This window comes from Eucalyptus grandis, chromosome 5 (assembly GCF_016545825.1).
Source record: "Eucalyptus grandis isolate ANBG69807.140 chromosome 5, ASM1654582v1, whole genome shotgun sequence".
NCBI classification, from domain to species: domain Eukaryota; kingdom Viridiplantae; phylum Streptophyta; class Magnoliopsida; order Myrtales; family Myrtaceae; genus Eucalyptus; species Eucalyptus grandis.
In genome coordinates this window covers 56,912,498-56,939,862 of record NC_052616.1, presented here as the reverse complement: position 1 = coordinate 56,939,862, position 27,365 = coordinate 56,912,498, and the positions used below count along the sequence as shown (strand labels likewise).

Sequence of the window (27,365 nt, the reverse complement as noted above, 5' to 3'; positions counted from 1 at the left end):
TTTTTTTATTGTTATAATCTAATTTACATTGTATTTTTAAAAAAAATATTTGAATTTTTTTCTGATGGGGGGTTTGGTGAGTCTCACATCATCGCATGTATCTTAAGAAAGTAATAAAATAAGACTTGCCAGCTACTGTCTTAAGGTGAAGTGAATTCGAGTGGCAGCTCTACAGGCTGGTAGAAAATCGTGGCGACAAGGAAATCCCTCTCGATCGGGCTACGTGTCTAATATACAGGAGAAGATAAAGCAGTTATCAAGGCTTTGCAATTCTGCCCAGATATTGACAAAATAAACCCGGCACTCCGATATATTTTATTTAAAAGGGGCATATGTTCACACAAGAAAATAATCCGAATTTTAATGGGATGGTGACAGTTCATACTGCGTTATCAACAGGGCAGCTCCGAACTATCACTACAAGTTGGCGACTAATATGGGAAAGGCAATCGACAAAGACTGGAAATCCACATGCGATATAAAACGGGCAGCTGATTACGAGATCGATGAAAGATGTAGAAATAGAGATGCAGCCAAATTGTAACCATTTACAAGTTGAGGCCTAGAATCTCGGGAGTAGTTAGAATTTGGAATTTGAATGATAACGGCTTTTAACGTCACACTTTGTACAATGCTATATAAGGCCGAGAAGAGTTAATTATAAATGATCCGCAATTAATCACACTTACCAATTTTTTTCTGTAAATTATTTATCTATTCTTTACCCCCAATTCTTTATTTTGTTCAGTTCACTTAGTTCTGTTAGCATTAGAAATTCATCTTCTAATAATTTTTTTCATGTTTCTGTCACCACATAACCCAATTCATTCAACAAATCAAAGATCCAACCTATGATGAAAGGCCTTGCATTGACAACCACTTCCGGCATAACAAGTAGACATCGTCGCACCTGAGATTCGCATCCAAGATGGAGAGGATCCATTTTTACGATTTGGTGGAGCCAATGCAGTACCTGTTCATCAAGATCGTCAAGCTGCGAGGTCTCGCTCACAACAGCAGCTCCTATGTGAAGATCTACGTGTCGACTCATTACGTCTGTTCAAAGTCGGCGATTCACCGGCTCGGTGAGCCGACTGACGCGCCGGAGTGGCACCAGTTCTTGGCGTTCAGCCACAGCAAGCTGAGTCGGGCTAGCTTCAAGCTGGAGATCTTCGTCTGGGACTCGCTATCGAAGGCCTTCCTTGGCGGCATCTGCTTCGACCTCTCCAATTGAGTGGTGAATAGACGAGAGGCACATGGCAGCCAAGTGGTTTGCGCTTGAGTGTGGCGTCGAGGGAGGCAGTTCTTGCATCCGAGGCTATGCTTGGAAGGCGGTTATCACGTGCTTGACGAGGCGGTGCACATGTTAAGCGACTTTCGGACCATTGTTGTCCTAGTCGACGTCCTGTATCCGGTGCTCGTGTGGTACCTAGAATTGATCGTGCCTACCGAGTTCTTATTCGTATTCTTGATTGGAGTGTGGTTATTCGTATTCTTGATTGGAGTGTGGTACTCTGCATTCCGGCAGGGATGGATTCTAGTTCTTCTGTACTCCAGTCCTTTCTCTTTGGCTGCTTGGATATTCCATGCTTACTTAAGTTCTGAAGCTTGTATTAAGTGTTGCAAAGAAATTGCAAGATCACCTCAAGCTACTAAGACAGATCACTAAATTGATCCTGTTAGTTTTATCCGATATCTTGTATTATTGTTTCTACCTCACATTGCATAGTGCACCAGCAATCAAAACGTGAAGCATTGGTGGAGGGTAATTATGTTATTATTCAACGGCAGAAACGAAAAGGACTTAATTAGGGCGCGCGTAAGATTTGCCCTGGTCAATCATCACGCTCCATATGTACTAAATCGTAGATGTACACATGGACGTATGAAAAAAGGAAAACGTCGCCGCCATGACCCACGAGGGAGAAATGGGGAGGATGAGAAAAGTAAGGATGAAAAGGGAGCCGCATGAGATGGAGACTAAGAATAGGAAAAGCCGAACCGTCGGTTAAAAATAAAGCGCGATCTTTATGAAGATTACGATTGGGTGTCATTAAACCGGGAATCAAAGCATCTCTTTCTCTTTTCTTAGCCTAGAGAAGGGGCAGGGTGGCCGTGGCCTCTCTTTCATTTCACGTCCTCCTAAGAATGCACAGGATGAGGCAAAGGATATTCCTTATGAGTAAAATATTAACTCAAAAATGGACTGAATTAGTATCAATGTGAAATGGTTTAAGATTGAGTTTATCTAATTGAAAGGTTGAGAACTTAATTAGTATAAATGTAATAGGTTTAGAACTTTTTTATACTTTTCTCTACGAAAAGCATGCCCTTGTATATGTTATCCCCAATGTCGAAATTAGCTAGCTCCCTTGGAAAAAAAAAAAAATCGTGAAGTAAGCACCGGATTCCACCGCTTCTTCTTCTTTTTTTTTTCCCTCTCCTTTGTGCAAGAAACGAGAAAATGAAGTCGTTCAGTGCATCTTGGGCCATAAAGAAGCTCCATGGGCTGCCAGATCTATTATGGATGATTGCAGAGTCCTCTTGGCCCAGTAGCGAGGTGTCAATCTGATCCATGAGCCTAAAGAAGCCAATCGAGTGACTGATTGAGCTGCAAAAGCCCACCGGGTAGGAGAGCTTCCACCGAACTAGATTACTAGTCCTCTCCATTCTCTATGGCTAATTTTATGTTTAGATATTGAAACTTGGTGTTCAATTTTGATTTGTAATGAAAGCTATATGATTCTGACCTAAAAAAAAAGAACGGAAAAAAATCGTAAAGTGAGCATTGGATTCCATCCGTCCTCTTCTCTCTCCTTTGTGCAGAAAATGAGCAAATGAACGAGCGACCGCACCTGCTCAAAGGCAAATATGATTGGAATATCTTTCCGAGATTCGCCACTCAAACCCCAGCGCGGATCGAGACTTTCTTTGGAACGAAATTTGCGGAAGCTCGTGCGTAAATTATATTTATTGAGTGGATTTAATAAACAAAATTTTTGCCCTATACATCGTAAAAATTAATCTCTCCGTTAAACAATTATATGATTGTTAGCATTAGAAATTCATCTCATAACCACTGTTTCATCATACAACCCAATTCATTCAACAAATCAAAAATCCAACATTTGATGAAAAGTCTTTGATTGACGACTACTTTCGGAAAAACAAGTAGATATTATCGTAGTTGGGATTCACATCTGAGATGGAGAGAATCGATATGTACGATTTGGTGGAGCTAATGCAATACTTGATCATCAAGATCATCATGGCGAATAGACAAGAGGCACATGGTAGTAGGGGTGAGCATCGGTCCAAGGTTGGATCGACCTAACCTTGCCGGTTTTAGTTCGGTTCTAGGAGGATTGAGTCGGTCCTCGATTCTAAGATCCTTGGATTAGCACTGTGTGAATTGGTCATTGGTCCTTGGAGTTTAAGGTTAGTTCAATCCAGACTAACCCTAACTCTATATATATTATATATTATATATAATATTCTTATATCTATTTTAAAGAGCAAACCCTAACTTAAACAGTATTAAATGGCATCAAACATACTCTTGTTTTCCTTTCTTTTTTGTCCTCTTCTTTCTTCTTTATCCTCTTCAACCTTGCCTTGCTTGTCACGCAACACTTGTGTCACCTGTCGCTCGACGCTGCCCTATTGCCCCTCAACGCTCGATGCTCCCCCTATTGTCGCTCAACGTCTGCATTGCTCAACGCTTGCCATTCGCCTTTCTTCGCTACCCTCGCTCGTCACTAAGTAAATCATAAAGAAACAAAGCCCTAACTAGAAACCTTTTCGTTTGTTCACTGCTCGCTTCGCGGTTTGCCTCTGTTTGCTTGCCTCATGGCTCACCATGGTCTGCAGTTCAGCTCTGTTGATGGATATATAAATTGAAATAATATGTTTTTCTTTTTAGGAAATATAAAAATGAAACAAAAAATTAGGCTGATCCCGATTGACTCTGGAACTGGATTGTACCCATAAAGTTGAACCAATCCTCAATTGCAAAAATTGTGGATCATCATCTTGGCGGTTAGTCCAGGTTCAGTCTTTGACCGCCCAACTCGAACCATGGTTACCCCTACATGGCAGCCTAGGACCTCCGGCCACAAACTAGAGGAGAAGAAAGAAGAGAGAGAAAAGAAAAAAAAAGAAAACAAGCGTGCTTGGTAATCAAGTCTTTGAAATTTAGAAGTATAGACTTTTGAGTACGCAAAAGTCCTGGGTCAAAAGTTTCAGTGGAGCGAAGAAATTTCGCTAGTGGAGAGCGCCTTTCCTGCCGAAAAGAAAAATTAAAAAGCCCAGCGAAAAAAGCAAATCGGTGGCCTTAGCCAAAGGAAGAAGCAAGCACCAACCTCAACACATCACTTCACATCACTTCTCATTCCTTTCCACATATAATTCAAATTAGATGTGGAAAAAGCTCGCCCTATATTTATATTTGTCTGTTCTTGTTTGCTCGGGAGCCTTTATGACATGAAAAACAAAGATCTTGTGGTGTTTTCCACGCCAAAAGCTCGTCGGGTGGAGCAAATTCACCATTCCATGGGATGATCAAGTCAATGAACAACAGGTAATGCTGCGCAAGACATTCAAGCGATCAAGCAAGAAGAGAAATGAAGAACATTGTGAAGTTTTAACAAGCCCACGGAAAAATGCTAATCGCTGCAACAGCCAAAGGAAGAAGAAGCACCACCCTCTCAACGCAAGCACCCACGAAGAGAGACCAATGCACAGACGATAGATAGAATAGACTATTTTATTCCATTGAAACTAGGATTTATTCACAAGCCATACACGATCAGGAACCCATCGGCCCTGATTTCACATAAACATTTTCTGAGAAATTCATTCATAACAACCCTCGTCCATTGAGACACCAAATTTCAAGCACACACAACCACTTAGAATCCACCACGAAGACGGAGCACGAGGTGAAGTGTCGACTCCTTCTGGATGTTGTAGTCCGCCAGGGTTTGGCCGCTAGTCTTGGGATATGCCTTCCTTGTCCTGGATCTTAGCCTTGATATTGTCGATCGTGCCTGAGCTCTCGACCTCGAGAGTGATGGTCTTGCTGGTGAGGGTCTTGACAAAGATCTGCATTCCTCCCCTGAGCCTCGGCACGATGTGGAGGGTCGACTCCTTTTTGATGTTGTAGTCGGCAAGGGTGCGGCCGTCCTCGAGTTGCTTTCCAGCGAAGATCAGATGCTGCTAGTCTGGTGGGATCCCTTCCTTGTCCTGAATCTTGGGCCTTGACGTTGTCAATGCTGTCGGAGCTCTCCACCTCGAGGTTGATCATCTTGCTGGTCAAGGTCTTGACGAAGATCTGCATGCCTCCACGGAGAGACAGAGGACGAGGTGGAGGGTCGACTCCTTCTGGATGTTGTAGTCGGCTAGCGTACGGCCATCCTCGAGGTGCTCGCAGACGAAGATGAGAAGTTGCTGGTCCGGAGGGATGCCCTTCTTGTCCTGGATCTTGGCCTTTACGTTGGCGATGTTGTCGGAGCTCTCGACCTCGAGGCTAATGGTCTCGCCGGTGAGGCTTAAGGAAGATCTGCATGCCTCCCCGGAGCCTGAGCACAAGGTGGAGGGTGGACTCCTTCTGGATGTTGTAATCGGCAAGGGTGCGGCCGTCCTCGAGCTGCTTGCCGGCGAAGATCAGGCGCTGCTGGTCCGGCGGGATGCCTTCCTTGTCGTGGATCTTGGACTTGACGTTGTCGATGGCGTCGGAGCTACCCGGTGAGGCTCTTGACGAAGCTCTGCATCGGCAAAGCGAACAAAACACGAATTTGAGCCTTCCTTTCAACCGTCGGAACCAAGAAATCAAGAAAGTACGAAGAACAAGAAACGAGAACCCAGATTCAAGATCAACAGATGGGAAAAACCCTATTCACAGATCGCGAAGAACAGAAAGATCAGATGTCGAGAAGCCTACGTTGAGAGAACTCGCTAGAGCTTGGCCGGTGGGAATCGATCGACAAAGAGAAATCACCCTTTCATTTTAAATGAATTTTACGTCCTCCTCCCCTTTTATAGTTCGAATATGAAATCATTTTTTTTTGTGTTGTGCGGGGGGTGAAACCGAAGAAAACCAATGGGAGAGCGACACGTAGCGATCGTGAGTGTCTCGCACCAGTCCAAGCCACTATTCGTGCCATGAAAGCGACAAAAAGAAAGGTAAAGGCAGCTAAGGTCAATCAATTTCGGTAAAAAAGAAAGTAATAAATAATTACTTTTTGGTCGAAAAAAGGAATTAATTTATTATAATTACCTAACTTTATTGATATTTCCAGGATTCCCGGTTGAGGTGGGGCCATCGTCAACCGACATCATCCGGCAAAGAAACCCAAAGGGTAATCGACACGGGGCGATCATGAGGTGTCTCGCACCATTGAAGGCGGCAAAGGAAAGGTAAAGAATGACTAAGATCAATTAATTTCGGCAAACCACTGAGGTTCGCAGCGCCACCCTTCCAACATGGAAGGGGAGGTGAGGTTCAAATCCCCACCTCTTGATGGATGGGGGTGGGGACGCGTAAGTTGAGAGTGGGTTGCGACTCACGCCGCAAGAGGCAGGACACAAGTCTGCAAGTGAGTATAGAGTAGGAATAATGTGACCGACCAAAAAAAAAAAAATTAATTTCGGCAAAAATATAAATTAATTACTTAACTTTATTAATATTTTCAAGATTCCCAGTTGAGGTAACGCCACCATCAACCGACACCATCCAGCAAAGAAAGCCAATGGGTAATCGACACGAGGCGATCATGACGTGGCTTGCACTGGTCCAATACGGCAACTCTTGGTGCCACGGAGCGACAAAAGAAAGGTAAAGGGCCAACTAGGTGGATGTCCATTAGTAATTATTGGTGGATATTTACAGACCCAGTTTCGGTATTCAGATTTTGTTTGGTTAACGAGGGATCATGAATAAAGCCTTGCCTGACCTACTTCTTGTTAGTCCTGAACAAGCGGGTGTAGAGCTAATGTACTCATCTGGCTAAAAATCGTTTGAAGTCCCTGACAGGAAAAAGGTTAACACCATGTTTAGTTTTAATTCCTGTTACTATTTAATTTAATTCTGCTTGCAGCGATTGCCTGATTTTATTTGGATTAAGTTATTACTGGGAAGTGTTGATAAAGATTAATGCCTAATAAATTGGCGGAATTTAGCAAACGCTTGACATTCATTTTGATTGGAGTATGGTAGTTGCTAAAGGAATATAAAGTGAGGTTGACATGATTCTAAATTGTTGAGTCTTTAGATATGAGGTATAAAATCAACTATAGACTTTGGCTAATGCTTAACAAGGTGGCAGGAACTTTGTAGGTCTGATGGAAAACAAAAAGAAATGGAGATCCTTTTGTGACAACCAAAGCTGCGTGTGGGATTTAAGTCAAAAGCGGAAAGACGTTTTTATGTTTTCCTCCCCTCTTCAATATCCACTATCTTTCACTGGCTTGGAATTCTCGCTGACCAACCTGATTATTAGGGAAAATGATGTGTGTAGCAAATGGCAGATTAGTTGATCAAATATGTTGTGTATTAAAGAGTTCTCATTGCGGGTATTTGTTACTGATTTGTCGTCAGACCATGCACCTTGGCCATTTGACCAGTTGCCCAGAAGCTGGAAGTTCTTGGTGAAAATCTTCCCTTTTGGAACATGACCTAACATGGAAGTGCTCTGAGAACTATTCATCAATCAAACTTTGCTGCAACTTCAACCTTCCCTCTTGGAAAGAGGGATGTGATGATGCTAAGTTTCAAGTGTGGAGTTCGACTCTCACATTCTACAAAGAGATAGAGTAAAAGTCTGAAAGTGATATGAGAGTTAGAGTAGGACAGACAAAATAAAAATTTATCTCGATTAGTCTCTTTCGTGTGTGCTAACACTTACTCTTGTTGAGCCTTTGGTCCCACTATTACTAGGCATATACAGATATGTTCATACTCAGTGAAAGCCCAAATCTAGATGTGCTAGGACTAGGAATAGTAACTACGGCCTTGCAAACTTTTGCTTTTACCGAAGTACCTCATTTTTCCATTGGTATATTTTCTGCAAATATGGCATTTAATATGTTTACCACATTAAATTTATGTATAGGCACACTATGATATATAAATGACATTCTTTTAGCAATATCTGTTTTGTCATTAATTCTCCTAGTCTTACTCTTTTGCTTCCTAGAAGTAAGGCATCATAGTTTTCTATATCCTCTTCTCTCCAATCTCATCTGAGTTGTTTATGCAAGATACATTATAAATTGAACTTCACTGCAGCATTTATTCGCAAGAGTAGAATAGATTCATCCGAACCAGCACTAGTTTATTTGGGTAATTTCATGAGATGGACAATTGGAGGGTTCTCTTTGATTGATCAATAATATTTTGACATCTTTCTTCGAAGACTTGCAACTTGTTGCTTCAGCCAATGGTGGAGCTCTTCTCTATCCTTTATAACTAGTTCTGAATGTTTTAAGAATTAATGATAACAACGTCAATTACTTTTTGAGCCTGTCCTATCAGTTGATAGGATCATTTGCTGCAAGTTAGAACTTGTGGCTGAATTATGTTAAATTTAATTCTGCGTGCTATTGCCTGGTTTTATTTGGATTAAGTTATTATTGGGAAGTGTTGACAGATATTAATGGCTAATGTATCGTGGGAGTTTAGCATATGCACGAGATTCATTTTTATTGGAGTATAGTAGTTGCTGAAGGAACGTAAAGTAAGGTTGACATGATTCTAAATTACTGCAACTTCAACCTTTCCATTTGGGAAGTGGAGATGAGAAGTTCGATTCCCCACCTTTTTAAAGGGGTCGGGAGTGAGAATGTTTAGTTTTAGGTGTGGATTCAACTCTTACGCTTTGCAAAGAGGTAGAGCAAAAGTCTAAGAGTGAGATGAGAGCTAGAATATAATTGATAAAAAAAAAAAAAAACTTTATCTCGCTTAGTCACACTTACTCTTGTTGAGCCTTTGGTCTCACTATTACTAGGCATCTACAAATATTGTTCACACTTAGTAAAAGCCCAAATCGAGATGTACTAGGAGTAGAACTAGTAACTACGGGCTTGCAAGCTTTTGCTTTTACGGAAATACCTCAAGTTTCTATTGGTGTATTTTCTGCAAATATGGTAGTTAATATGTTTACCACATTGAATTCATGTATAGGCACACTGTGATACAAAAATGACATTCTTTTAGTAGAATTTGTTTTGTCATTAATTCTCCTAGTCTTACTCTTTTGCTTCCTAGAAGTGAGGCACCGTAGTTTTCTATATCCTCTTCTCTCCAATTTCATCTGAGTTGTTTATGCAAGATGCATTATAAATTGAACTTTGCTATTGCATTTACCAGCAAGAGTAGAATAGATTTGTCCGAACCGGCACTAGGATATTTGTCATGAGATGGATAATTGAAGTATTCTCTTTGATTGATCAATTAATGTTGACCATCTTTGGGGTAGGGACGTTTAGTTTTAGGTGTGAATTCGAATGTCACACTTTGTAATGAAGCAGGATAAAAGTTTGAGAGTAAATTGAGAATTAGAGTAGCACCAAAAAAAATGTTTACCACATTGAATTCATGTATAGGCACACTGCGATATATAAATGGCATTCTTTTAGCAGAATTTGTTTTGTCATTAATTCTCCTAGTCTTACTCTTTTGCTTCCTAGAAGTAAGGCATAGTAGTTTCCTATATCCTCTTCTCTTTAATTTCATCTGAGTTGTTTATGCAAGATGCATTATAAATTGAACTTTCCTATTGCATTTACCCGCAAGAGTAGAATAGATTTATCCGAACCAGCACTAGTCTATTTGTCATGAGATGGACAATTGAAGTGTTCTCTTTGATTGATCAATTAATGTTGACCATCTTTGGGGTGGGGACGTTTAGTTTTAGGTGTGAATTCGAATGTCACACTTTGTAATGAAGTAGGATAAAAGTTTGAGAGTAAATTGAGAATTAGAGTAGCACAAAAAAATAAAATGTTTACCACATTAAATTCATGTATAGGCACACTGCGATATATAAATGGTATTCTTTTAGTAGAATTTGTTTGGTCATTAATTCTCCTAGTCTTACTCTTTCGCTTCCTAGAAGTAAGGAATCGTAGTTTTCCTATATATTCTAATCTCCAATTTCATCTGAGTTATATGTGCAACATGCATTATATATTAAACTTAACAGCTGCATTTATCCGCAAGAGTAGAATAGATTTATTTGAACTAGCACTAGTTTATCTGGGTAATTTCATGAGATGGACAATTGGAGGATTCTCTTTGATTGACCAATTATTTTGACCATCTTGGGGGTAGGGACATTTAGTTTTAGGGATGGTTCGACTTCCATATTTTGCAAGATAAAAGTTTGAGAAAGAGTTGAGAATTAGAGTAATATAGACAGAAAAAAAAAATGTTTACCATGTTGAATTCATGTATAGGCACACTGTGATATATAAATGACATTCTTTTAGCAGAATATGTTTTGTCATTATTTCTCCTAATCTTACTCTTTTGCTTCCTAGAAGTAAGGCATCGTAGTTTTCCCATATATTCTCCTCTCCAATTTCGTCTGAGATGTTTATGCAACATGCATTATAAATTGAACTTTACTGCTGCATTTATCCGCAAGAGTAGAATAGATTTATCCGAACCAGCACTATTTTATCTGGGTAATCTCATGAGATGGACAATTGGAGGATTCTCTTTGATTGATGAATTAATTTTGACCATCTTTCTTCGAAGACTTGCAACTTGTTGCTTCAGCCAATGGTGGAGCTCTTCCCTATCCTTTATATCTAATTCTTCAAGTTTTAAGAATTAATGATGACAAGGTTAATTACTTTTAGAGCCTGTCCTGTCAGTTGATAGGATAAACAAAGGCAGATCTCTAGATCACTTGTCACAAATGAGGAGTCCTATTTGACTTGGAATGTCAAGGGAGAACTGTTCAAACCATCTTAAAGAAGAGAAGAACGATAATCAGATATGCTTGGTGATCAAGCAGTTATGTTTTACGACAAAGCATTTTTTTTTTTTTTAATTTTCGAATGCACGCATAATGTTAGAGAGGTGTTTATATTGATTTAATTATATGGTCTTTTGAGGCTATGTCATGACGATGATGAATACTCATCTTATCCTGTTCCTTATTTGCAGACAGGTTGCTAAAGGGCTAATGAAGTATCAACCTGACATTATTATTAGGGTACATCCACTTACGCAGCATGTTCCGCTTCGTATTCTAAGGGCAAGGGTTCTCTAAAAGAAGATCGTTTTTACCACGGCACTAGTCCAATACGAACTCTTTAGTTGGTATTATGTGTCTCATCTCTCTCTCTCTTTCCAAGCCCTAGCGGAATTCTCTCAAGGTAGGCTTCTCGATCTCTGATCTTTCCGTCGTTCATTGTGAATGGGTTTTTCCCGATCTGCTGATCTTGAATCTGGTTCTCGTTTCTTGTTCTTGGTATATTCTTGATTTCTTAGTTCCCACGGTCAAAAGGAAGGCTCAAATTCGTGTTTTGTTGGCTTTGCAGGTGCAGATCTTTGTCAAGACCCTCATTGGGCAGCTCCGAAACCATCGACGACGTCAAGGCCAAGATCCAGGACAAGGAAGGCATCCCGCTGGATCAGCAGCGTCTGATCTTTGCCGGCAAGCAGCTCGAGGATGGCTGCACCCTTGCCGATTATAACATCCAAAAGGAGTCCACCCTCCACCTTGTGCTTAGGCTCTGCGGAGGCATGCAGATCTTCGTCAAGACCCTCACTGGCAAGACCACTACCCTCGAGGTCGAGAGCTCCGAAACCATCGACAGCGTGAAGGCCAAGATCCAGGACAAGGAGGGCATCCTCCAGACTAGCAACGTCTCATCTTCCCCGGCAAGCAGCTCGAGGATGGCCGTACACTAGCCGACTACAACATACAGAAGGTGTCGACCCTCCACCTCATCCTCCGTCTCTCCATAAAGGCATGCAGATCTTCGTCAAGACCTTGACCGGCCAGACGATCACCCTCGAGGTGGAGAGCTCCGACAGCATTGACAACGTCAATGCCAAGATCCAGGACAAGGAAGGGATCCCACCAGACCAGTAGCATCTCATCTTCGCTGGAAAGCAGCTGGAGGACGGGCCGCACCCTCGCCTCGACTACAACATCCAAAGGAGTCGTCCCTCCACCTCGTGCTGAGGCTCAGGGGAGACATGCAGATCTTTGTCAAGACCCTCACCGGCAAGACCATCACTCTGGAGGTTGAGAGCTCCGACACAATCAACAATGTCAAGGCTAAGATCCAGGACAAGGAAGGCGTTCCCCCAGACCAGCGGCTGCACCCTGGCGGACTGCAACATCCAGAAGAAGTCGACCCTTCACCTCGTGCTCCGTCTTCATGGTGGATTCTAAGTGGTTGTGTCCGCTTGAAACTTGGTGTCTTTACAAACGAGGCTTGTTATGAATGAATTTCTTTGAAAGTGTTTGTGTGAAATCAGGGCCGATGGGTTCCTGATCGTGTGGGGCTTGTGAATAAATCCTAGTTTCAATGGAATAAATAGTCTATTATCCTATCTATTGTCTGTGCATTGGTCTCTCTTCGTGGATGCTTGTGTTGAGATGGTGGTGCTTTCTTCTTCCTTCGGCTGTTGCAGCGATTAGCTTTTTCGCTGGGCTTCTTAAACTTCACAAGGTTCTTCATTTCTCTTCTTGCTCGATTGCTTGAATGTCTTGTCTTGCTCAGCATTACCTTTGTTCATTGACTTGATTATCCCATGGAATGGTGAATTTGCTGCAACCGACGATCCTTTGGCCATGGAAAACTACACCGAACTTCCTTCTGAGTCGGGTCTTTGAAGCCACAGCGGATCTTTGTTTTTCATATGATGAACGCTTCGGACGAAACAAGAACATAAATACACGTTCTTAAATGTAACGAGGTGCATATGTGCTGGAAGGTGGTGCTGAGCATAATACTGGTTTTGGTTATGATAGATTTTTACTATATATATATATATATATATAAAGATCAGTACCTTCGGGGGGAAAAAAGATAAGGTAAAATTCTAAAACTCTACGCTCGTTGAACTGGCCTTCACTAATATTGGCTGAGAAAATACTAGTTCTTTTTTTTTTTAAACTGTTTTTTTTTTTTTGGTCAAAATTATTATTTATTTTTAATGCTAGAATTGTATATGGCTCTGTTGGCCCAAAGTAGAGACCAGTTCACATGCCAAAATAGACAAATATTCGACTTAGGTGGTGAAATAGAGCTAGTGCTAAATGAAGGAAACTAACGGCATCATATTTAAGTTAAATGCCTCGAATTACTCTATTAAGAAGTCTTGAATGGAAGACATATTATATTATAAAGATTTGTATGATCCCATTGATAGTGATGGGGCTAAAAGAGAAGGAAGATAAGAATGGGAGCGCATGAATCAGAAAATGGTCGGCTTTACTTGATAATGGATTGATGATAATGGTTTTTTTTTTTTTTTTTTCATGTTGCTAAAAAAATGCTGAAACATTGTGAAGGAAATTACAAAATCTCTACGAGAGAACACAAAATAAGCATTTTTAGTTAAAAGGGGAAAATTATCAAAAAAGTCCTAAACCCATTACAAAATTTTCAAATCAGTCATAAATCTTCTTTTTTTTTTGCCAATTTAGTCCTAAACCTTTTATAATTGTGCTAATTAAGTTCATCTGGCCAAATTTGGCCGGTTGGTGTTGACGTGGATGCCGACCATTGCTGGCGAACGATCTTTTTATAATATTTTATTTTATTCAAATTTTTTTGTTAATTTTTCTTTTATTTTTCCTATCTCTCTCTCTCTCTATCTTTTTTTTTCCTCCTCTCTCATTCTTCCCCTTATGTCGGCGATCGGCCAAAGGGGGAGGGATGATCATTGGATTGACGTGGTTGGCTAGTAACAAGCTTGCCTCGCCATTGTTGGGTAAGGGCAAGCTCGACCTTCCCGTCACTGGGCTAGGTTGACCTTGCCTAGATCTAGCAAGGGCTCACCTCGCCATTGCTAGGTGAGGCGAGCCCTCATTGGATTGGGTGAGGGCTTGCCTTGCCGGTGGTTGGGCAAGCTCGCCCGCCCAATGATGGCAAGATTAAGCTTGTCAATCCATTGGTGAGGGCTTGCCTCGCTCGTGGTTGGTCGAGCTTGCCCTTGCCCATTGATGGCAAGGCAAGCTTGCCACTGCCTGGCCGCATTAGTCTGATGATCAGCCCTCCCCTATGGTCGGTCGCGAGCAAGAAAAAGAAGGAGGGAGGAGGAAAAAAAGAGAAAATAAAAAATTAATAAAAAAATTCAAAAAATAAATATTATTAAAAAAATCATTTGCTAGTGCCAACCGGCATCCACGTTGGTGCTAGCTAGCCAAATTTGGCGATGGATTGAATCGGCATAATTGTAAAAAGGTTTAGATTGAATCGAAAAAAAAAAAAAAAAAGAAGAGAGAAAGAAAGAAAAGGTTTAGGATTGATTTGGAAAATTGTAATGAGTTTAGGATTTTTGTAATTTTCCCCGCTTAAAAGACTTGTAAACTGAGATGAAGATCTCCCATGCTGCTTTTAACTCTGTTACTTCAGTTCTTCTTCCGGGTTGGAGTTGGTCTAACAACTATAATCACTCTCATAAGGGGAGAATCTGGGTGGGTTGGAACCCCCGAGAGGTTACTTTTTTGGTTAATGCCTCCTCGGTTCAAGCTATTCATGGTAGCCTTATATGGCTTGCCTCTAGAAAATCCTTATTTCTTTCGGTTATCTATGCGGAGCACAACTTTGTGTTGAGACGGTTATTATAGGAGGATCTTGTCCATACCGGTGGTCTTCTTTCTTCTTCGCCGTGGATCATTGCTGGTGACTTCAATGCTATTCGGGATCCCTCGGATAGGATCGGTAGTTCTAATGCTTGGATCCCCGCTTTTGATGAGTTTAGAGATTGCCTTGTTCAGGCTGGTTTGGATGATCTTCGGTACACTGGTTATAGGTATACTTGGGCTACTTCTTCAGGGTCCAACCGAAAGCAAAGAAAAATTGATAGGGTATTGGTTAATGCCCAATGGAATGCTGAATTCTCCTTCTTGGAAGCCTCTTTTTTAGCTCCGGGCATTTCGGACCACACTCCGATGGTTGTTAAAATTATGCCTGTCCCCAAGTCTTCTAAGCCGTTCAAGTCCTTTAACTACTAGATGACTCATCCGGATTTTACCAGGCTGGTTTCGGAAGTGTGGGCCTCTTCTTTCTATGGATCGCCAATGTTTATTCTTTGTGCTAAGCTCCGCCTCCTCAAAAGCAGACTAAGCAGCTTAATAGGGAATCGTTTTCGGAGATATCTTTAAGAACTGCGGAGGCTAGACGAGCTCTTCAAGTTACTCAAGATGCTATTTAAGCCAATCCTATGAATCCTTTCCTTGTTGAGACGGAAAAGCAACAGATTCAAGCCTTTTCAGTTTTAAGGCTCCAAGAGGAATCGTTTTATAGACAAAAGTCTAGAGTTCGTTGGTTGAAAGACGGGGACCTAAATACTAAATTTTTTCACCAAGTCGTGAACAGGAGGCACCTCCAAAATAGAATCATCTCCTTAACCAATGGGGATGTCACCACCTCGGACCCGGCGGAAGTTCAAAAGATGTTCGTCGATCACTTTCGTGATCTTTTGGCTGCTTCCCCTTCTTCGTCTTGTCCAGTGAAGGAGGAGATTCAAGCTGTTCTTAATCATTCCCTGGATGCGGAACAGGTTTGTTTTCTATCTAGGCCTATTACGGTTATGGAAATCAACGAAACTCTTTTCTCTCTTGCGGTAGGAAAAGCCCCTGGTCCTGATGGATTTAATGTTGAATTTTTCAAGCATTCTTGGGATATTGTTGGTGCTTCGGTAATATCGGCAGTTAGAGATTTCTTTGAAACGGGCGAGCTATTGAAACAAATTAATGCTACCATTCTTGCTTTAGTGCCCAAAATCCCTAATGCTTCAACTGTCCATGACTTTCGGCCAATTGCTTGTTACAACATTATATATAAATGCATCACTAAGCTCATTGCAAACCGGATGACTCATGTGCTGCTTAGCATCATTAGTTTGCCCCAAAACGCTTTCGTCAAGGGGAGGCGCATTAGTGATAATATTTTGCTAGCCCAAGAGCTTTTCAGTGGCTTCCACCATGACCCCTATCGGGCCAAATGTGCTATTAAAGTGGACTTTCGGAAAGCGTATGACACGGTGAGATGGGACTTCATTGAAGTTTGCATGCAGGCTTTCGGTTTCCCTCAGAGTTTTATTGATCGAATTATGGCTTGCATAAGATCCCCTAAATTTTCCATATCCTTGAATGGTGACCTTCATGGATTTTTCGCAAGTGGGAGAGGTATTCATCAAGGAGATCCAATGTCGCCTTATATATTTACTTTAGTAATGGAAGTTTTTACCGGTTTGCTGGATATCCAAACCAGCCACCCCTCGTTTCGGTTCTTTTGGCGGTGTAAATCTTCCAGGCTTTCCCATCTATTTTTTGCCGATGATGTGCTCTTATTCTCAGAAGCAAGCATTGCCTCTGTGGATCTGTTGAAGGCTGGGATTGACTCCTTTTCTAATTGGAGCGGTTTGGCGCCGAATGTGAGCAAGAGTGAGGTATATCTATCCGGTGGATCGCCTACTTTGCGCAATGACATCTTGAACAAGCTAGGCTTCCAGGTTGGTACCCTTCCCTTTTGGTATCTTGGTCCCCGTTATTTCCTCGAGATTAGCAAAGGCGGATTGTATGGCTTTGGTAAATGCAATTACAGCTCGAGTCCAATCTTGGACACACAGATTTTTGTCGTTTTCCGGTAGAATCCAGCTTATAAAATCGGTTCTCCACTCTATTCAAGTATATTGGGCGAGTGTATTTGCCGTGTGCTGTGCTAGATCGTATTGAAAGAATTTTTCGCCAATTTCTTTGGAAAGGACCAATAATGGGTCCTGGGGGGGCCAAAGTCTCCTGGAGTGATGTATGTTTGCCGAGGAAGGAAGGTGGGCTTGGAATTCGGTCGTTAAAGGAGAACAACATGGCCTCGATGCTTAAACACATTTGGATTCTCTTCTCAGATAAAGAATCACTTTGGTGCAAGTGGATTCACTCCACTTTCTTAAACCGCAAGAACTTTTGGGTGGTCCCTATTCCGACTCATTGTTCTTGGGCCTGGAAAAAGCTCCTCCGTCTCCGGGACTTGTATCAACAACATTTTAGATGGAAAATTGGCAATGGTCGAACTGCTTCGTTCTGGTTTGATCCGTGGCACATCAATGGTCCGCTTTATAAGGTATTTTCCAACCAGGATATATATCGTTCGGGCATATCTCGGGTTGCTTCCGTAGCTGACGCCTTCTCATCTCCGATGGGCTGGTATGTTATTAACATCTTGGCTGGTTGGTGGGATCCCCTTCCTATCTTCAACCAGAGTGAAGACCGAATCCAGTGGATTCATCATCCCTCGGGCCGCTTCTCTACAGCCTCTGCTTGGGATCTTTTGAGACCTAGAGGCAACGTTGTTCCCTGGTCTTCTTTCGTTTGGAGTTCTACTATGCCGCATAGATACCAGACACATTTGTGGCTTATCACCCGCAACAGGTTGCCGACTCGTGCCCGCTTGCTTCGATTTGGTAGGCTCTCTTGCCATTTGTCCCTTCTGTTCATGCAGGCCGGATTCAGTAGATCATTTATTTTTTGCTTGTCATGTCCTTGGCAATCTCGCCGTCTATTGGGCGGCTAAATTTAATATATCTTGGCGCAACAAATCGTGGCTTGAGAACTTGGACTGGGTGGCTAGACGCTTCTCGGACAAAAACTTCTATGATGTGTTGCCCGGTTTAGTTATGGAGCTCTTTGTTATATTATTTGGAAGGAGCGTAACAATATCAAGCTATCGCGACCAATTTTTTGGGGTGTGGACCACCTAAGGTTTGGCTAATGGATTGTTAAGCCTAAACTTAACTCGGGCTCTCCCAAGCCCATACCAATTCGCGACTTAGGTTCAAGTTCTTAACATGTAATTGATTTTAAATTAGGAGTCGCCACTAATCTATTTTTGGTGGGTAGATTAGAAACCCAAGTAAAGTAACAGGAGTTTTACTTTACTCCTACGAACCAGAGATTTATGAGTTCGGGGACTTGGTTACGCTAGATTTCTCTAACGCCCTTTCGGTACCTTTCTCTTTTATTTTGAAAAATGTTTGGCAAGCAACTTGAATTAATTTTAAATCTATTTTCCTAACATGTGAGTTGATCATACGGGTGCGCAAACCATCAATTTAACACCCAAGAAAAGTAATGAATAAATTGCAGGACTTACCTCATAGCAACGAAAGCATCTGCGTTGTTAGATCAAAATTCACATCAACAACCCTAGATATGATTTCTAATTAACACGCAATTTCTCTTTTTTTTTCACTTAATTAATGAAAATCATGCAATATGCAATGCAATATTAACTAAATGATCTAATTCTAATGACATGCAATTTCTAATCAAATGGACTTAGCAACAATCACTAAATGGCATGCATTTCATGAATCTAATCCAAATTTCATGCACATGACATTTTTTATTTTCTTTTTTCTTAAAAGAATGCAATCTATCCTAAAGATTGAAACTAATTTATTCTAAGACACTTTTTGTATTTTTTATGAAATTCCAAATTGAAAAATTTATCTAACTAAATTAAGATTCTATCCAACTTATAATAAGGACCCTAATTAAAACCAATCTATTATCTTAACTTAGCAATCTCTAGCCTAAGACGCAGTCTTTCTAAATCATTCTAAATTTAACATGAAATGTGCAAATGATGCCCTAATTCTACATATGCATGATGATTTTTTTTTTTTTTTTTTAATTAATTTAAAATGTCAAATAATTAAACATGCAATTTAAGCTAACAAAAATCTAACATCCTAGATTCATTTTTTATTTCGAAAATTCGTGATAAACAAAATGCTTAATCTAAACATGCAAATAGCCTTAAATCATGCAATATTCTAACTCAAACATATTTCAAGATAAAAAAAAATCAATCAAGATGAGACAAGCACCGAGCCATTCAGAATCATCAAAGATACCATATCCAATGTTCAAATTTGGAAACGATATCTACTCAACTTGGTTATTTCGCTAATAAAATCGATAAATTGATCTTAAGCCTTAAAGATCAAAATATCAATTTTATTCCGCGTGATTAATTATTCCATCTAAAGCCTTATAGATGGAATAAAAATTATATGCGGTTGCGAATTAAGAAATAAATCCTAACTGGGAGATATGTCTATCACTCATATATATGCAGGTTAGATACTAGTAGACATATATTAGGTAGTAAAATATGCAAATATGCTAGAGATGTGCATCTTACCTAATCGATGATATTCTTCCTAAATTTGAACCAAACACAATCAGATCGGGACGGCAGCGAACGACAAGCGATGGTTCACAGTAGCGAGCAGCGATGGCTTCCGGACGGGCAGCGAGACCACATCAGAATTCGCAGCTGAACGGTGACTCGATCATGGTGCTTGAGGCGCTCGATGGTGCTCACGACAGCAACCAGCGTGAGCTTTAGATAACCTGCAAAAGAAAGTAGAAATTCTCCCAAGTTGCAGAGGAGGCCAGCACAAGACGATCACTCATGAACCAGACCTAGGGAAAGCTTCGAGGGTGCTCTTGGAATGTCGGGAATGTCGCAAGTCACCTAGACTGGCACGGCGATGGCTGCAACGTTGAGTTGGACCAGAGAACCGCAAAGTAGCAACACTTTCTTTTGTCTCTTTCGGCTTAAACCCCACAAGGCAAGGACCACCGCCTCAAAGTCTCCTCCTTTCTCTATATTTATGCGTTGAGTAAGTGGATCCTTAAAATTCTGACTTCACCAGCCAAGCTCTCCTTTATATGTTGACCTCAAAGCCTTTTCTTTTTTATTTGCAGGACGTGCGGATGAGGTGTCCATGAACGGCGTGGCCAGCTCGGCGAAGTGTCTACAACTGCGATGAATAATTGGCAATAAGAACAAGACCACACTGTAAGCGTTCTCAAACACCGGGGAATCTACGCACGGGAAATTTCTGCATTAGACAGGTGTAAAAGGACAATTGAAAGAGTTATATGTGTGTTGCTTGAGGTGGCATCATCATCAATGAGAAGCTGCAACACGTCCGGATGTGCAGGAGACAACAAGGATAACACCAGGGACGCAGTGACAAGATAAGCACGCTAGGAGGAACGTGGGAGGTTGAACTGGGAATCAACGTCGTTGGTGCAAGGCTCGGTTAGATTCAGAGAAAATCGTCGTTGGATTGACTCGGAAGGAAGCAGCAACGGCACCATCGTCATGTGGGGTTCGCTAGGTTGAAGCGATGAACACCGGAACAAGGAGGCGCGATCCCAGCAGTAGTGACTCACCGCAGCAGGCAAGAGTCATAAGATCTTCACGTCTCTTACTCTTTGAACGTGTGGCCGTGTATTCAATGTATTGTGTGTGCTCCTCTGTTCGGCAGAGAGAGTTCGTTCTTTTTTCTCTCTCTCACGTGTAAATCTCTCAACGTGCCTTTTAGAATATTAGTGCCGACCCCCCGAACTTGCATGAGAGCTCTTCCTTTTAAATGCCAGACTACATGGGATCCCCAGGAAGAGAAGGTGATCTGCTTTCGTATTGTGGATGAATTGAAATATATTCCTTTGATTTTTTTTCTTTCGGAACTTGTACCTTTAGCTACGCAAATATATCTTTTCCTTTTGAGCCCAAGTCACGTCCTGCAAACACGAGAATCGGCCGCCGCGAATACTCGAAGGGTTACGCTCATATTGAAATATTCCGCCGATTTGCCCATATTGTGTGAATCGGACCAGAGAATCATGCATAAATTCTTTCCTCTTAAAATAATATTGGTCAATTTCTTGCCCCCCACGTTGACCGAATCACGGCCAAATGCATAATTTTCCTTCACGTGTATGGGCTTCCCCATGTACGAATCGGTGGCTGCTTACACGTTGTCCTTCCTTTGCATTCGTTCCCTTAAATGCACAAATATGTCAGTGCCAATGTGCTCGAAATTTCATAATCAACTTTTAACAATTTAGGACACCCATGTAAATGTAATACCAATCACCGCGGAGGAATTATTCACTTATCCAAAGTTTAAATCCATCCATTCACCGCCGGCCCAACAAATATGCAATTAAATGAAATATGCTCCTAATGACCATATGTTATGCAATTATATCTTTTTAGGGGTAAAAATTAATCTCTGATTTTTATGCGATAAATGACTAAACTGGTCGCCAAAATTTAGGTGTCAACAAATATCATCTTCCGAAATCAGACTCTTTTCATCCCGGCGATGAAGATGCATCTCCAGAAGGCCGTTAAAGATAAATCGTCGACCTGAAGAATGTTGTGGATAATCCTAAGAACAGAAGGCTGCAACGGAGCTAGGGCTTGAGTCCGTCTATCTTTCATTGATGGAGGGTTTTTAGTTTTGGCTTGGTCTTTTGTTTCTTAGGTTTGTTTGTCTTTTGGTCCTTGGCACCCTTACACTCTCCCGCGACTTAGGTCCTTTTGAGTGTTCGTTTTGTTGGTGCTAGGCTTTTCTTGTATTTTGTGCAAAATCTTATCAATACAAATCTTACCTTTACCAAAAAAAAAAAAAAAAAAAGACTTGTAAACTTGTGGTACAAGGAAGGAAGCAATATGCATTTAAGTGAATTTCAAGATGTCGGGAATTAGTTGACAAATTTGGAAATTGATTTTGGAGATGAGTTGTGATTTCGTTTATTGCTTGGTACTTTTCCTAATAGTTGGGATACATTGGGCATGGTAGTAAATAACTCGGATGCACTGAAACTTGAATTGATATAATTGCAGCAAGATGGGACATGATGCTAGAAAATGCAAGTCTACAAAGAGATTTTAATCCCAAGATAGAAATGGAGAAGGAAAGAAGAGAAGCAAATTACAATGACAGTTGCATCCGATGATGATGTTGTATTCATCTAACGATGTTTTGTGCGAACCTTAATATCAAGACTCTAGCTGATTTATTGATTCCGCAGCCTCATTTCATGATGGACATTTATCAAAGGTTCAATGGTGGTGGTTAAGGGCAAAAAGACTTTCACCCAAGACCATGCAAACTAAGTTGATAAAGGAGGAGATAAATGCAATGGAGGCTCTTTAATTGAACTATGGCATATGAGACTTAGTCATATTAGTGAGAAGGGGCTTGAAACTCTCGCTACAAAGAACATTCTACCTTTGAAAGAGAAAGATATGAAGGAATGTGCTCATTGCTTAATAAGTAAGTAACATAGATTTGCATTTCAAATATCCTCTTTGTTATAGCTAGTAGTACATAGATTTGCATTCCAAATTTCCTCTTTGTTATAGCTAGTAGTGTCACCTTAAAGGAAGTGAATAGGTGATTATCAATTAGCGGCACCAAAAAAAAAAAAAAAATTCAAGACAAGAATTGTCAGACTCAAGTGAAATCTGCATATGTATATGATTTTCACCAAAACACAAAAGTCTGAATTTGAATGTTGATAGCGATGTGATGATATTCACTAGTGTACCAAAGTCTATGAAAAATAGCAAACAAGAGGTTAAAGATAGAGGAGATTGTACAAAAATTTTATAATGGTTTGTTTTAAAGTAAGTCTATCTTCATTCTTGGAATAAAATCAATCATTTAAGTGCCATTTTTGGCAAATCATCTTATGTGTTTTTTTTTTTAATTTTTTAATTTTTTTAAATTATATCCTTGTTGGCTACGAACCCTCCCCAGACCAGTGAAGGCTGCCTTGCCGTAGCAAAGGCCCTAAGTGAGGCTATCGCAGTCTCATCAGCCATCGCGGTCTCATCGGCCAAGGGCTAGGTTGCGATGACCCTTCGAGTCTGGGTAGCTGCAGGTGAGGCTGCCTCACTTAGATCTAGCGAGGGCCTTTACGACCTCAGCTATGTCCGATGAGGTTGTGATGGCCTTCGCCCAGGGCCTTCACGGCCACACCGAGCAAGGCAGCCTTGCTCGCGACAACCCAAATTTGGCGAGGGCCTTCGTGGTCTCACCCATCGTTAACGAGGCGACCCTTGCCCAATCTGGGAATAAAAGGAAAAGAATAAATAAAGATAAAAATTCAAACAAAACAAAAAAATTATAAAAAAAAATTAAAAATTGTCCACATCAATACTGGTGTATCCACGTAGGGCAATTGCCGTCCACATTAGAATTTCTGACAAGGCAAATCGGCAATGACACTCAGATGATTGATTTTTTTAATTTGTGATACTTAAGAGAGTGGAAAAGAAAAAAAAAGTTATGACACTTAAGTGAGCTTCGTACGAAAGTTATGGCACTTGTGTTATTCTTAACCTGACTAAATTAGTATAATTGAAATGTTTAGAACTTAATTGACAAGTTGTTTAAGTGTTTAGGACTGAATTGGTAATATTGAAAAGTTTAGGATTAAATTAGCCGCTATACGATAGAAACAGGATTTTATGGACAATTTTCCCTATAATAAACGCTCAACCAAATGGGAACATAAATATTCTTAACTGTAAGAGGGTGCATATGCGATTTAGAGAGGAAGAGGAGGCCAAGCTTTACTGAGTAAGCAACGAGAGCGGTTCTTGGTCTCTCGTTCCTTCACATTCTAGTAAAAGGGAAAGGACGTAGCTCCATTTTTCTGGGATGACCTTGGATTGAATCCACATTACCGATGCTTCCCGTCTACCTCGTGCACAAGGGATCAATTCATCTTCAAAAATCATTTGATTTGCATATAAACTATGCTGATAGAGGAAAGACCACTTAGCAATGAAGCTACTCTATGCACCTTCGATAGAAATCGCAGAAGCAGAAGAAGTAATTCATGCTTCTATATAGTTCCAAATTGGCAAAACGACTTACGCGGCAAAGATACATAGAAAAAAGTTAACTCAGCCAAAAGGAAAGGCTAACCCTAGAACCAAAACTCAAAGTTGATGTGCCTGAAATGGAACTCGCACCAACAGTCTAAGCCTCAATTTCCTTTAAGTATGGACCCAAGACAATGGTCCTCTTTTCTTTGTTGAATAGAGATGATAGGGATCCTATCGATAACAAAAGTGAAAGGGCTAGTAACAACACCTAGAGGGGGTGAATAGGTGTGAAGTAAAATTTTTGCAAAGTTCAGTAGAAGTATTTTGCTTTTAGAAAATGACAAGCTTTGAATGAGTTCAGACTTTAGCAGTTAGATAAAACTACGAACAAAATAAAGGAGTTCAGGGAAGAGAATAAGAACACAGAGTTTATAGTGATTCGGCTTAGATCAAGCCTACGTTCACTCTCCCACATTGATAGCCCATTGGCTGGATTCCACTAAGAAACAAAAGAGATTTTACAGCTTGGTGATCTCAACTTCACAGTGAAGAGTCTACTTCTTTTTCACGAATTCACACCATAAGTTTTTCTCTCTTTTGAGTACAAATTTGAGCTCAGTGAATGAAATAGCGAGGAACTAGGAAGCTTCAGACTTTGAAAATTTTCTTTCACTCACACTCTCAAACAACTGAAGACATCTCCTTTGAATACTCCTTTTTACTGTCTCGACCGTTGGCACTTTCCAAATGAATTCTTCCAATCAACCCATTGGACATAATCAATCAAGGAGATCTCGAGTCATTTGATGATTGTGATGAAAGCCCGTCAATCATGTTCGCCCATACAATCAGGATCTTGGTTTCCATAAGTAGATACCTTTCAAGTTTACTTGCCTTCCAAAAGATTTGAATATCGAAATTGATTCCAATAAAGATAGTCAATCATGTAGGTGCTATATTCAACTAGAAAGCCATCCAAAAGCCATACGAACCGAACCCTTAAAAAAATAAAGATAATCTTGCGTCTGGAAAAGTCTTCATACTTCAGTAGCGTTCAGTCTGGAATTTGTCAATGTGGGTAGACTTTGAACCTAAAGTCTGGCGGTCTTTAGACTTTGACACTAAAGTCTGAAATCATTCAGAATAGACTTTGGATAAGTTTTGTCAACTTCAAAACATTAAAGGAGTTTTCTCCAACAAAAAGAATTCCATAGGAGGGGTTGGCCGAGGAAAGAGAACGGAAACGCTACTTTAGGATAAAGGTGGAAAATGTCCAGCCTTAATAAGATCAAGGCTATAAGCAACTTCATCAGCAGGCTTTGAGGTTCGCAAGACTCTTCTCCTAACTTTCATATTGAAAAACTGGATAACCTCTAAACCAAAGCAATTGCCACGTGTGATATTAATCCCATTCGTGGACATTTTACAGCTGGTTGGGAAGAGTGAACTCGTGTTTTAAGGGTCAAGAATGAATAGAAGTGAACCTACATATACACCCTTTTCTTTTTGGGAGGGTGGGTAGTGGGTAACTCGTAGAATCTAAAAGTGAAATGTGCTATACACCACCCAAACACAATCGAAGCTAGATTGAAGCAAATCCTCCCCTATAGGTTTGGTGTGTAGTGAACTTGGCAGGGAAGAGAGCAATAACGACATTTCTCCGGGATATCCCTCACTTTGTTATTGCAACCCTATGCATACAGCGTGGCATGCCTACCCTCTTCACCGGAGATCGACGAGCATTGCCCCATTCCCCAGTCAGATGTTTGGATGTAAGCCCTTTAAAGGCCCACATTCTACTGAAGATGTGATAGGGTAAAGGGGAGTGATTGACAGTGTTCTAGACTTTTCATTGGTAAGGCATTTTAGAATTAGGCTTTGCTTTTGTGGAAGACAATTGCGAAATCTTTGCTTCTGAGGACGAGGACCATTACGAAACTTCATTGTTTCCATTGATTTGGTTTGTGCAAGCGTGCGCACGCGGACCCGGGGGAGGGGTTGGGGGAGAGGGAGGGAGGGAGGGAGGGAGGGAGGGAGAGAGAGAGAGAGAGAGAGAGAGAGGCTTAGATCAATGGTTTTAAAACTGGGGTTTGAGGTCGTTTGTGGTCGAATACGGTGATAGTGCGTCGGTGTATTATGGTGGCTGAGGTTTTGGATTTTCTAAAATTTAAGTGTACATCCTAGAGATTGGGAGAACATAACTAGAATAGAAGTTAGAAAGGGGGCAAATAAAAACGAAGCTATGATCCGCCCGTAACGCTTCCATTGAAGATCTCAATGGTGTTACCCTGGCCAATATGGTGCCACCTAAACGACCCACCTTCATCCCTTAAGTTCTGTTTGTAAGTGAAGAAATAGCCTTCTTGTGGCAGATGTAGCTGGTCCGACTTTTGCAGCTTCTGGAGCTTGTTCCTCAGCTCCCCAACATTGTCCGATTCGCTAACCTTGACCGCAATCCTCTTCGTCCTGCACTTTGGCAACACTATCACCTTCAACTTCTTGAAGGAGCCGGGCACGGCCAATGCAGTCGGGGAACATTGTTTCACGAAGACCTCGACCTCGGAATTGTCCAAGAGCTCGCACTCCCTGACCGACTGATGGTCTTGCAACTCCACGCTGTACACCTGGAGTGCCGAGTGGCCCACAGGCACACCCTCGATCTCGTGGATCTTCTCCTTCAACCGCGCTACTGTGTCATTCACGTCGATCTCGACTGGGACGTGCACTTTCAAGGAAGCATTCTTCACGTTGAGCTGGAGTTTTGTGCTCGGAGATGGCAAGGGCTCTTCGGCCTTATTAGGATTTTGGGGCGAGGTGGCGTCGACCACGACGAGCTGGACGTGAGAGTTCTGTAGGATCTCGCAGTGCTCGACATCACGCTCGTCTTGAAGGACTCGGCCATTGAAGATTAGGGTTTGTGTCGTCATGGGGATCCCTTGGTATTTCTGGATCTTCTCTTTAATCTCTTGAACTGTGTCGAAGTAACCAACTTCGATTGAGAAGGGTCTTCCTCTTTGAGGCTCGAAGATCACATCCATGGAAAACAAAAAGAAAAATAGTGATTCTCGACAATGCCCAAAGCACTAGGGTTTCTAATAAAGTGGGGAGCCACAAATTAGTTTTGAGGATAACAGCCAGCGAGATTTTCTAACTGACAAACAAAATGCCATCTAGGTCTTTTAAATCCCTTTGATTCGAACCTTAAATGGCAACAACATGCGATTTTCGATAGCTTAAAACCTAAATTTACTATTTTGGGTCCAAGATTTATGCTGCATAAGGTCAAGTGATGATGACGGATTCAGATAAATCCAAAACATGGAGTGTAAATTCATAACTTACCCTTAAGCCCTAGATTTTGCCATAAAGCCATTTTGAGTATGCAATCCATATCAAAAGTCACTAAATTTATTGCTCGTATTACAATCGTTATGGGAAATATTTTATTCTACAAGTAAAGTAGT

At 41.1% G+C, this 27,365-nt stretch overlaps 1 protein-coding gene and 2 pseudogenes across 1 annotated transcript; 1 reads left to right on the top strand and 2 right to left on the bottom strand.

The window, feature by feature from the left end:
- LOC108953866 overlaps positions 1–12,428 on the top strand; it is a 101,446-nt pseudogene extending 89,018 nt beyond the window's left edge.
- On the bottom strand, positions 4,748–5,771 carry LOC104447848 (annotated as a pseudogene).
- Positions 12,429–26,141: 13,713 nt separating the features above from the next.
- Positions 26,142–26,939, bottom strand: LOC104447452 (ubiquitin-like protein-NEDD8-like protein RUB3). Its single transcript, XM_039312108.1, has one exon. The coding sequence runs from the start codon at positions 26,937–26,939 to the stop codon at positions 26,142–26,144; it is 798 nt and encodes a 265-aa protein (XP_039168042.1).
- Positions 26,940–27,365: the final 426 nt, after the last annotated feature.

Excerpts from the sequence above, each read along its gene's own strand:
- LOC104447452 (XM_039312108.1), bottom strand. The coding sequence starts at position 26,939 with ATGGATGTGATCTTCGAGCCTCAAAGAGGAAGACCCTTCTCAATCGAA.